Genomic DNA, 13,216 nt, shown 5'->3' on the forward strand with positions numbered 1-13,216 from the left:
GCAGTATGCAGTAAGAAATATGGTGTGCAAAAATATTTGAAACAGTGTATAACCGGTTGTACATGTGCAGTTATTACAGGGTAATGGCCCGACTTTCAACAGCTTTCTCCTTTTTCTTTCTTTTTTTTCCACTCCAACTTTATATTTCCTCCCATTACAAACACAACATTCAGTTTTAAAGAAAGGGCATTTATTATGGCTCAATGCAATTCTGACTTGTATTTTTCCCTGGTAATACATATTGCCACTACTTATTTCCACTCACACCAACAGTTGCATAGTGTTTTGTTTTGTTTGTTTTGGTTTTTTGAGCTGTGGTAAAGATAATGTAAAGCTGAGAGGGACTGAAATGAAGAATATTTCTTTATAGCTGTGTGTCAGCTCTTCATCTACAGTGGGTCTCGGGTTAGAGAGAGAGACAGAGACACAGAAGTAGAGGTCTTGATTCTACTGAAACTTTTCTGATTCTCAGTATTAGGTGCAGTTATAACATATTCCTATGTATGCCCTTTGCTGCGCGTCATCCCCTCTCTCTCCTTCCTGTCTACCTTGACCTGTCAAATAAAAAAGCCAAAAATTATATTTTTTTAAATATCACAGTACAATTGAAATCAATGCTAACTTTGACTTAAGCATAAATTAGCATGCTAGCATACAATAGAGGTAGAATGCTCCACTCGCAAGTTAGCATTCGCACTTTAGCAGTGGTGTGAAAACTGTCATTTCAGTATTTGATTGATTACATGGTTGGACCTCCCAGACATACCATGTACCCAGAACATCACTGGTTCAGTTCCATCTGGGGCCTTTGTTGCACTTATACCCCCCTCTCTCCCTATGTTTTCTGTCTGCTTCTGAACTGTCAACAGTCCAATAAATTAAAAAGTGATTAATAAAAAGATGAAGATAAACTGGTAGGTATATGGTCGAGATGTATGTTGTAAATGTTATTTTCTATATTTTGTGAGCAACTACCGAAAGAAGAGTAAAGTATAAAACAATTCAGCACAGAAAATGAATGTGGATCTTTTTTCTTATACCGAAACAGATGGTAGCCATGTGTTACACCCCCGTAGCAAAGACCAGGACATTTCTGACTGACATGCTGTCCTTAGCTCACTTGTTCATTTTTCGGTCCCTCTACCCAGGACCCATTTGGCGAGAAGCGCGGCCGTTTCGACTACCAGGGCCTACTGGCTCGCCTCAGCGCCACCCACAGGCGAATACGCGAGAAAAGCCTGGCGGAGGACGACCACAATGACGACGATTCGGACTCAGACACCAGCTCCTCTGGGACGGACCCCGACAGCCAGGGCAGCTCCCAGCCCTGACTCCCTGGACGGTGCTGGACTCAAAGCCAGGCCAAGAACTAAAGACAAAGGGACCTTTTTTTGTTTTGTTTGCAGTGGAGGAACAAAATCACAGAAGAGAATGCAAACCCCTATGTTTAAGGCTTTAGTGAGTCCAGGGTTCAGAATTGGAATCAAGCTTGTGTTGTACGGACGTTGCAGAGAGAGAAGAAATGGTAGTGCTCTCTTTACAATGAAAAATAAACACCATCCATTAGTCAAATGCTGGCAAATTTGGCCTGGAAAGGTGTATTTGTGCTACTTTTGTAGCAAAGCAGCTGTCATATTGATGCTGTCAGTTTGATTCTAAAACTCAAGTTGGCTGCCCAAATGCCTGATAGATTTTGAGATTAACCATCGTCACTTGTGGATTTAGAAGGTTAGTTTCATGGCTCAAACCTTTAAAAATGCGCTGTAGGAATGGACGAAAAACCCACAAGCCCAAACAGAAATCCAGTCAGGCTTAGAAGTAGAGGCAGGTTTGGGCCAAACGAAGGGACCTTCGTTACTGGGGAAAGTCAGGGTCAATGGCCTGAGTTGGCTGGAGCAGTGGGAGGTGATCATCAAAGTGTCCCTGTTGTCTTTAAATTCAAGAGGGGAGGAAGGAAGGACAGACCTTTAACAATGGAAGGTAGTTTGAGAAGGTGACTATTCAGCGAGGCTTTGCAAGTCACGTGCCTTTTCTCCTCTGGCCAGGGTGAGACCAAGCCACAGCTCTTTCAGACTGGACCTCATCAGCCTCTTCAACCAGGCCACATGAAACCATCAGCAGCTCGCGATTCTGAATATGATGACTCCTGTGTATTATACAAAAAAAGTCCTGCTTAGCTTTCAGTTCTAATAGTGCTGTTGAAATCTGTTTACCAGACAAGAAGCCGTTAATGTCAGTTTCATTGACGTCCACCTTTATACCCTTCGTTATGCTGTTTTCTCATTGTTGTGCTAAAACTAATGCTAATTTGCAGTGTGTAGGGTGTATTGTTTATTTGGAAACCCTGCCATTCTTTGGGTGGATGGCTCTTGTGATGAACCGGTCAAGACACAAATCAAACTATCCTGCGCTTTAGCTAGACCGACCCGGGCTCGAGGGAAACTGATGGAGGTGAAAGCGATAGGAAGTTCGCATGTGTTCACACTGCCAGTAACTCGGTTGTTCTGTTCTGTCTGAAGCCAGGGAGGCCAGACCAAAGGCAGCAAACCCTTTTTGCTGCCTTTGGCTTTTTAATACTGATGGAATTTGTTAAAAAAGAATAGATAAACTCTGTACTCAACCAATATTCATTTGTCACTTTTCACCACTGGATACCAACAGATTTGGGTTGTTAGGGAAACATATCTAGGGGAAGTAAGGCAGTGAAGAGATCTGATTATCAAGCAATTCTCAGCTAACAGTTTGTTAATCACCCGTCAACGGCACAGGAAATGAACAGACTTGTTGACGGCTTTGCTCGCAGTGTGAACGCAGTGAGGGGATTTCTCTAGGTAAAGAAGAGAAGGGAACAGAGTTTGTCTGGTTTTGTGAGCAAAGGAAACACTCCAAAAGCACAGACTGCTGAAGCCTCATCTAAGCTTCAGGTTAACTTTGCAATATATTTTTGCACTAAATGTTAGGAAGGGATCTCTTTACAGCCAGTATGCAGAGGAGGAGTGATTATACTGAGGACCAGTAACTCTTCCAGTGTACCTACAGGATATGAGTGTTGTGTATTGAGATAGAGTTAAATAAATCGGAACCTGTCCCATAAGGAGTTTTATATTTAGCAAAATACATTTGCTTAGCTTAGCTTAGTTTAGCTTAAGGACTGGAAACAGGAAAACAACTAGCCTGTTTCTATCTGAAGGTAACAAAATCCACCTTCTGAAACTCACTAATTAACATTTTATATTTATATAATATATAATTTGTTATATTTGTTTCATCTCTACAAAGTCAAGAAGATGATTCAGCATTTTATGGGGGGTTATGCCTCAAGAAATAGTTCAGTACATAACCCCCCATAAAACCATAAACTGTTTCTACACTTTACACAGCATTAGAGGTGCTACTGGGTGGATTGTGTTACCTTTGGACTGAGCTAGGCTATCTCCTGTTTCCCGTCTTTGTGCTGAGCTAAGCTAACTAGCTCATGGCCGTAGCTTCATATTTAACAGATGTGAGAGTGGTATCAATCTTCACAAAATGCTATCTACCAGAAAGCGAAGAAGTGTATTTCCCAAAATGTTGAACTGCTCCTTTAAGTCCATATACAAGCTCTTAAACTTGATACCCCCCTTCTTATAGTCTTTTCTAGGATCTTTCCACCATGGTGAGACAAGCGGTCTGTCAGGCTTATTGTATTTCCTTTCTGCCTTCCATTGTCCTCCAGTGTCTGCCTTTAGCTCTCTGCAGCCACGTTGATTCCTCTGCTGTCGGTGTTTTGTCAATCCCTGGTCCATTGGCAGGGGGTTAGGTCGCTAAAGATTCAAATGGGATCACAAATATAGGGCATTCCTTTTTATTTGTTTTATTATGTTATAGAATGGTTATATGAGAAGCAGCTCCTAGCAGAATATATGTGATTGCCAAAATGTTGATTGCAACACGCTTCCTCAAGTGGAAGTGAAGAGATCATATCCCTGTTTGGTTGTGTTGTGTTGTGCTTAAAGCAGGGTTCTTCTGTGGCTCTATAAAGCCTGGATTACTGACAGAAGTAAGATTATTTCCAGGTCTTGAAAAATGTTGGTATTGTACAGAAGTTCTGGAAATGCAGAATAAAATGTTATTCAGTCCTGATAAATGTGACTACTGTTTTTTTTTTCTTCTTGCAGATGGGGGTGGTGTTTGTTTTCAGAAATAATGTTTAAATTTACTCATTCTGACCCTATAAACAAATTAAGTAAGGTTTTGGTCACTGGTAGCGGTATCTGGTCTGGCCTATGCATTTGGTTCTTTTGTTAAATGAAAAATACGTTTTTGTAGAAAAACTTAGGTATTTCTCAAAGTAAGGTATCAAACAAGTATTGGTGTAGTATCAAACTATTTCACTGATACTCAGACCCAATAAAAAGTTAGAATAATCAATGTGAATAAATAGCAATGTGAATATGTGACTGTTAGTGATAGAGAAATTGAAGTGCTTAAGTCTTAAAGGAGGACCCACTCCTAAAAACATTGCTCCATATGGCTAGTAGTGGTAAACACTCCACAGAATTGTTTTCTTTTAGATTGCTTATTATATACAAATGAATACGTTTTTACAACAAGAAATATAGCTAACAAATAAATAAATAACTTGTAGTTGTTATTTGCACTGAAACACAGGACTGTGGCAGGTATTGAACACTGAATTTTGTTACTTCTCTTATTTCTAGATGCACAACCAAAACAAAATATTTGAACTTGAGTCTTAGTGACTTCTTTTGTTTCAACCAAACTCAGCAATGTAAGTCAGTTTTCTCCCCAACCTCAAAGTAAGGTTTATTTTTAGGCCATTACAGTAGGACCTTTGTCTTAACTGATTAAATCATGTTAAGGCTGATGTCATTCTATATTTAATAATGAATTAATCGTACTACCTGTAACTGTAACAAGTATTTTGTGTGTGTGTGTGTGTGTGTCAGAGCCTCATATAGCTTCTTCCTCACACCGTCCTGCTGCCCCTAATGCTTACACAGAGCACCAAATGTGGATTCATCCACCGCTAAAAATAGTCTTGAACAATTGTGCTATTTCTTCCTGTTTGAGTTAACATCACTTTATACTATTTTACTTTATAAATTAAATAGTTATGAGTCATTTTTAAACAGTTACTTCTCAAGTAGGAACCAAAAAACACACACTTTATTGTTCAAATTGACATTGTGTATATGTCTAAATGCATATGGAAGGAATCTTTAAAATTCTGTGTAACAACATTTGAAAACTAAAATTGCTTTGGTTGACAATGTGAGATTTAAGAAAGAAATACCAAATAAAATGGCTCATAAGAAAGATATTTTAATCTGTTGATCATTTACAGACACGTAACAACTTTTTATTCTCAAAGTTATGTTACAACCCTGTTCATTTCAGTGCATTAAGACATTGATAAATCACATGAAAATACAAAGGCTAACAGCCACACCTTAAGATGTGACTTTTGTGTGTGTGTGTGTAATCTTGTACAGTCTTGTTTCAGCAGAGGTGTTTCTCACCAGGAGCCAACTCCCCCTCCTCCATCTGACACAGAGACACCGTGGAGTCGAACCTAATCATATACTCAAACCCAAATGCAGGGTAGAGGGGTTCAGTGAATGTGCAGTGGAAGGTGTGGAGGTGCATCAGTGTCTCAGGGCAGACTTTGTAGAAGGACAGAGTGCCGGCAGGCCAGTCTAGATACACCGCTACTCTGTCAGAAACAGAGCTGGTGGTACATATGGCTATCATTCTGTTGTTGCTAAAGGCACAGTAACGGTCACGAGAGCAGCACACGCTCCAAGACGTGTCGCTGACGCCGAGGTGCCCCCCTCCTCTTCTTCTGATTCCTCTGTAAGTCACTCCCACAGACACCCAGCCTTTCCTCTCCACCTCCCAGTAACAGCGGCCAGTCAGACCAATTGTACACAGCACCTGCTTCCAGTCGTGGAATCTCTCTGGGTGCTCGGGATATGTCTGACTCTCTCTCACCAGTGTCACCTTTGTGTTGTCTGCAGATAGAGAGAGGTATCTGTTTGCTGTGTTTGGGTCCAGGGTGAGTTCACAGGCATCTGATGTGGAACAAAAGACAGAGGTTAGCAAACAGTCCTATCTTTATGTATGATTTTTCCATTTTTGGTGTTGAAATAAAAAAATTTTTTATATTATTTATTAGAGCCTGTACATGTTCATACACATATACATAACATACACATATACATAATACATGTCAGATGGTTTGCTGTAAGGATTTTCCACTCTGCACGGCTTGTTAGTAAGGAAAACAGTATTAGCCTGGTTTACTGATCCAACAGTGTGGGTCAGCATGGCATTTTAGGAACTTAACTTCTGGAGTGGAAGACACACGTTCACAAGTTACACTTCTACACCGTCAATTTTGAATTTGGACAAATCAGTTCAGATCAAGTGTGGACCTATCATGATATTGACTTTATGGGTGTAGCCGTGTTGGTTTTTTGGAGCCAGCAGCAATAATGCAGTAACTAGTGATTGAGACCATAAACTCATTAGGAAACTTTTTACTGAGCTAATAAAGCAAGTGAAAAGTAGGATAATAAAGACTCCATACTATTGGACTTCTGTTTTGCAACCCATGGAACATAAGGTTTAAGACACTTGTGCATTGGTTTAACTTCACATACTTGAAAGCTCTATCCACTAACTATATACTGTCAGTTGATAATTTGACATGAGTTTGGGTCTTAGAAGCTGGTTTAAAGGAGCAGTGTGTAAGGTTTTGTGGCATCTAGTGGTGAGATTGCAGATTGAAACCAACTGAAACCCTTGACTCAACCAATCACTCATCATCATAGGAGAAACTATGATACCACAAAAAAACACGAAAAGCTCTATCTACGGACATTATTTGGTTTGTCCTTTCTGGGCTACAGTAGAAACATGGCAGTTCAACATGGAGGACTCCATAGAAGAGGACCCGCCCACTCACTACAGCTAATTCTAAAGTAACAAAAACACAACGATTCTTATTTTCAGGTAATGAAAACATACCTATGAATAATATAATCTGGGTTTAGTTAGCATGATGACAGTATTCAGCTCAGTTCCTCACTCTGGTTTCATCAGAAATTCTAATATGTTGTGGAACATGAAAAATAAAAATAATTGTAAAATGTAATACAATGCAAATTTAGTAATGTTCAGTTGTTGTTGATACTTGTTTGTTTATTCCCAGTCCACCCCTGTTACAGATCAAATATTTAATTTGTTCTTCATTTGAATAAAAAGGGACAGCCCTAACAGAGCCTTGCTTCCCAATTGTAACATAGGGTAGCTTTCACACAAAACTTCTGTCCATTATCAGTTCATTTAGTATGAAAAGATTTCTTATGACTGTGTACAGACTTACACTTCCTTAGACCAGACTTCAACCAGTGCATGCCGATTTGGTCCACACTGGAGAAATAAACATAGTCAGTTATGTTTTCATAGTAAGCAATTTCATTCATAACCTTGTTAAATATGAGACAATATTGGATCTTAGTTCATCACTGTGACTGGGAAAACTTACCTGAGAGTGTCCAGTCTCCACTGTGGATCATCCTTCGCAGCAGAGAGCATCTTCACGCCCGAGTCTCCTGGATGATTGTAGCTCAGGTCCAGCTCTTTCAAATGGGAAGGGTTAGACCTCATAGCTGAGGCCAAAGAAGCACAGCCTTCCTCTGTGATCATGCAGCCTGACAACCTACACGCAAGAGCGAGGGACAGTGTCTTACTCCGAAGCTTTAGGTATGTGCAGTGACGTTTTAGGAGAAAAAATTGTTCTATCTTCTATCAGACTGTATCTGGTTACTTTGGCAGTTCTTGAATAAGTTTGCTGAATAATCCTCAAAATTAACTTTAGGTCTCAACACCGGAGACAACAAGCACACATATAAAAACACATTGATAAAAAGCAGATACAAAAGCCTGATATGAAACTACATATAAACTATGGTTTAAATAGTCAAGTGAGGATTCCTGACCTGAGAGTTTCCAGTCCACAGTGTGGACTCTCTAATCCAGCTGAGAACTGCTTCACCCCTGAGTCCTGCAGGTCGTTGTTACTCAGGTCCAGCTCTTTCAGACCGGAAGACTGTGAGCTGAGAACCAAGGCCAGAGTTTCACAGCTCCTCTCTGATAGGTTACACAAATTCAACCTAAAGAATTTTAAATAAAAAGGCAAAAATAATAAAAGTTCTGTTTAAATTATAATAAAGAGATACAGTTTCATTCAGTTTCAGTCATACAGAATATGCTCTATATGAGCCAGATATGGTACACCCAGCATACTGGTTTGTGGGAGAGTTTCAAGCAGCTCCCTCATATCCATTCCTCCTCTACCCTGATGCCTTATAACATATTCTAACAATTCCAAACTCACAGTTAAACTTTGCAATTTCATGAACGTTAACCTGAGTGTTTCCAGTTTACAGCACGGATTCATCAGTCCAGCAGAGAGCAGCGTCACTCCTGAGTCCTGCAGGTCGTTGTTACTCAGGTCCAGCTCTCTCAGACTGGAGGACTGGGAGCTGAACACTGAGGCCAGAGGTTCACAGCTTCTCCAGGACAGCTTACAGCCACTCAGCCTGAGTGGATTCAGAAATGGATTTTGCTCACAATACGCTTTGCTTCAAACCCTTGCACCCATAAGGACAGACACACAAATACATATATATTGTATATTTTGCTATATAGTAAAACTGTTTTGTTATTGCTATTAAAATTGAGGTAGGCTGACCTAAGAGTTTCCAGTCTACAGTGTGGACTCTCAAGTCCAGCATACAGCAGCTTCACTCCTGAATCCCGTGGGTTGTTGTTACTCAGGTCCAGCTCTCTCAGCCTGGAGGACTGGGAGCTGAGAACTGAGACCAGAGCTTCACAGCTTCTCTCTGACAGGTTACAACCACTCAGGCTGAAGAAGAATTAATAACAAATATAAATTTTATAAATATAATATAAATATAATGTTAGCCAAAACCCACATTGGTAATGGGAGCTGTGACAGAAATGTATTTCATAAAGTTATAATAATAATAATAATATTAATAATAATGTCTATACACCTACAAGAATACATTAGAGTTCTTGACCACCGGCAGCAGCCTGAGGAGACCTTCCTCTGAAGCAGAGTATTTCTTCAGGTCAAACACGTCCAGATCTTTTTCTGATGACAGTAAGATGAAGACCAGAGCTGACCACTGAGCAGGAGACAGTTTATCTGTGGAGAGACTTCCTGAACTCAGGGACTGTTGGATCTCCTCCACTAGAGAACGATCATTCAGTTCATTCAGACAGTGGAACAGGTTGATGCACCGTTCTGGAGATGGATCCTCCCGGATCTTTTCCTTGATGTACTGGACTGTTTCCTGATTGGCCACTGAGGCACTTACTGTCTGTGTCAGCAGACCTCGTAGGAGATTCTGATTGGTCTGCAGTGAGAGACCCAGGAGGAAGCGGAGGAACAAGTCCAGGTGTCCATTTGGACTCTGTAAGGCCTTGTCAATAGCCATTTTTTGGACCTCTGCCATAGACGGTTTGCTGAAGAGCATCTGCACACTTTGGAACTTGAGTTGTTGTTGCGCCATTACATTTTTGTTTTTGTTAATGAGTGACTGCACCACGTAGACTGCAGCCAGAAACTCCTGAATGCTCAGATGAACAAAGCTGAACATTTTACAGTCATACATGTCCTTCTTCCAGCGGCGCTCCTTTTTAAAGATCTGCGTGAACACTCCCAGTACACCGAGGCTCGTTGAAATCAATCCCACTCTCTTGAATCTTTTTCATAGAAGATCAGCTTCCCTTTTCCAGTTGGTGAAAAGCAAGTTTCGAAAGCAAGTGAATGTACTGAATTCTTCTCCGTGCCTATACTTCTCTTTTTCTGTCTAATCTGAAACATCAAGAATTCTGGTACAACTCAGCAGGGTTGTGGCAGCTCTCCTGCATCACTGGTTTCAGACATTTCCTCCAGAACTGTAACGTGATCCAGCAGAAAACCGGGATGTGGCACATGATGTGAGGCTTTGTGTGTCTTGATGTGGGAGATGATTCTGTTGCAATCTCCTCATCTCTGAATCTCTCCTGAAGTACTCTTCCTTCTGTGATCAGTGAACCCTCTCACCTCTGTCCACAATGTCAACAAAGTAAAAAGGATTTTATGGGCGTCGTGTGGTTATCCAGATGCGAGCAGAAGGGAGCAGTTCGCCCTTGATGAGGCTTGTCAGCAGGACTTCTACTCCAACTGCCTGTGTCACATCACTGGTGGGATTTTTATCAGTAGTGAAGTCGAGGTGAAGGCGGCTCTCGTCCAGCCCATCAAGCACAAACAGAAGTTTAAATTTACTTTTGTTATAGTTGGTATTTCCCGAAGCCTGTAGTTTTGTGAAGATGTGATTAAGATCCTCCTCCTTGATGTCTTTGGTTTCCCTGATGCATTTGTGAATGAGCTCTGCAAAACTAAACCTTCTCCCCTTCAGTAAATTCAGCTGGCGGAAGGTGAAGGGAAATATGAGATGCACATCTTGATTGGCTCTTCCTTCAGACCAGTCCAGGATGAACTTGTGTACAAGGAACGTTTTGCCGATTCCTGCAATCCCATTGGTCAGGACTGTTCTTACAGGTGTGTTTTCTCCAGAGGGGTGTTTGAAGATATCACTGGGTTGGACTGGTTGCTCTGTTCCCCCTGGTTCTCTAAATGCCATCTCAACCTGCCTGACCTCATGCTGCCTGTTAATGGTTACAATGCTCCTATACGTGATGAAGAGCTCTATGTAGACGTCATCTAGGTGTTTTTTATCTGTCCTTTCTGTCCATCCCTCTTGAGCACACATAAACCTGTTCTGGAGGTGTGACTGGAGTGTGCACTGGTGTAATGCAATCAGTTCTGGACAGCCAGGTTCTGGCTTCACCAAATCTGTGCAGAACAAATTAAGTATCAATAACCACAAACTACAGTGGTCAAATGTTGCCACGGAACAGCTACAATTATTTAATTATGTTTCCAGGGTGGATTGATGATTAAATAGATGATTACATAGATAATAGCCATAGAGAGAAAATGAGAGGACCTTTACCTTCATTCTGACTGCTGCTGGGGCAAGAAAGAAAAGTGGAAGATGCTTCCCTGCTCTTTGACGTTTCCCCAACACCATGCACAATTACTGAGAGAAAAGAAAAGAAAGAACAAGACCCAAGACTTTAATTTTATTCAAGCCAGGACTATATTTTGTGTCACATTGCAGGTTTGATGACTTACATTTGGGTCCTGAGCTTATGTTGGACAAACTCTGCACCAGATCATTCCTGTTGATCTTTGTCAACACTCTCTTGGTCACCTCCACAGACTGTTCATTGTAGGTCTGCACTATCAGGTCCAGTGTGTCCAGTCTGTCAGCCTTCTCCAGATGGCTCTTTGGGATGGCAGGGAAGCCTTCCAGGATTTCAGCTTGCTGCAGAAACCACTTGAAGATCTTCAGCTCTTCATCTCCCAGATCATCAAATGTTCCCAAAAGCAGCTCCGTAACAGAAGTCATCATTGGTTCCCGATGTTTTTACCTCCAACGACAAAATGATCAAAAGAATATCATCTCACAGCACCAGACTAACAGTCTTTTAAATATGTTTCTCATTTCATTAGCATTATAACATGCAGTATTAGTACTATGCACAAGGCTGTGTATTGGCAAGAATTCATCAGAATCACAATACAGGGTAACGATTCAGTATACTGCAATACTATAGGCAAAGCGATATATTGCAATTTTTGAAAATATATAACCACCTTATACATCAAATCCAAAAAAATTTAAAAACGTACCCTGGTAGCAGCCCAGCCTGATAGTACTAACTAATTACCAGCCAGTATCCAACAGAGTTATTGGAAGATTCACCACTTCACAATTTACGTCTATGTACTCTATACAAAGCTACCCTAAAGTAATTGATTACATTCATCATATATCCTAAAATTGTATATTTCTGCCCACTGTGAATGTCTGTGTGTGCATCAAGATATTCACATTCTGTTTTTTCAGACATGTAGAGGAACCCCCTGCCCACTTCCCCACCAAATTTTCAATCAGAGCTTGCATTATGAAATTACAGTGTATTATCTCCCATTCGGTCTGGCTTTATTTTACACTTTATTCAAGGGGTGTGTCACAATGTCTGTCAATTTAACCACTTTTGGAATAAAATATTTTTATAAAAGAATCAAATCCTATAGGAGAGAGTGTGATAAGTCTGAAGCTGAGAAACTAGGTTGGAGCCATTGGTGTCCTGAGTGCAGCCTCCCAGGAAACATGTCCCCAGATGCTGTTTTCCTGCCGTATTCAGCTTGATGGGCAGGTACAGGTACCGAGCCATCCGCTATCTTAATTTTATTCATTTAATCATTTAATTAGTATTATGTATCTTGCTGGCGGCAGTATGGAAGAAGTGTTGCCTGAGAGGCTGTGCTCAGGGAACAGTTCCAAGGTAAAAAAGCACAGATGAGGAAGTTAAATTTTCTCTTTGTCCACTAGATGGTTGTCTCAATCTTTTCCAGACTTGCATACTACCTACCTTATTTGTTTTATATATATATATACTTTATTGAAATAGGAAATCACTTTTTTATACACACACACACACACACACACACACACACACACACACAGCGTGAAATGCACACTTTATGCACATGTGGACATGCAAAGGGGAGAGATGGTGGAGTGATGGGGCCGCCGCGTTACCAGCGCCTCATGAGCAGGTTTCTCTGTCGACTCAGGGATCAAGTAGTTCTACCTGAATTGAGGCTCCACAGGTACAGCTCAGTCCAGCTTCTCCCCACTACCACTCAGCATTAGTTTTAGTTTCTTTTATCATGATATGAGTTATTTGTCATGGGCCTGTCACATTTAAAAGGCATTATCACAAACACAACACTGTGTGTGCTGCTGACTTACAAATTTGACCAAATCGACACACTAAGACACTTCCAGTATATTTTTGAAAAAATAAGTAATTTTGCTACATACACCATTCTCTACACACTTTATTTGTATTTTCAGTCTCTGATATCCTTGCCTCTGTAGATAAAACAACTCATTCTCAGGTAAAAAAAAAATAAATCTGCTCCTGCCCTTTGTTTTTTACAGAGCTATTTACATATAATACATAAATCACATTTAATTTATAATGCCCTTTTCATCAG

At 40.7% G+C, this 13,216-nt stretch overlaps 1 protein-coding gene and 1 pseudogene across 1 annotated transcript in view; one reads left to right on the forward strand and one right to left on the reverse strand.

Annotated features, from left to right (window-relative positions):
- ube2z (ubiquitin-conjugating enzyme E2Z) overlaps positions 1 to 4,126 on the forward strand; it is a 9,193-nt gene extending 5,067 nt beyond the window's left edge. Inside the window, exon 4 of the mRNA XM_035654981.1 lies at positions 1,116 to 4,126. Coding sequence (XP_035510874.1) covers positions 1,116 to 1,331 — 216 coding nt within the window. The 3' untranslated portion in view covers positions 1,332 to 4,126. The remainder of the gene's footprint in view (positions 1 to 1,115) is intronic.
- A 1,361-nt stretch (positions 4,127 to 5,487) lies between these two features.
- On the reverse strand, positions 5,488 to 11,558 carry LOC118323241 (annotated as a pseudogene).
- Positions 11,559 to 13,216: the final 1,658 nt, after the last annotated feature.

The sequence above is a fragment of the Morone saxatilis genome, unplaced genomic scaffold (assembly GCF_004916995.1).
Source record: "Morone saxatilis isolate NCDOM2014 unplaced genomic scaffold, NCSU_SB_2.0 Contig14, whole genome shotgun sequence".
Classification (NCBI taxonomy): Eukaryota; Metazoa; Chordata; class Actinopteri; family Moronidae; genus Morone; species Morone saxatilis.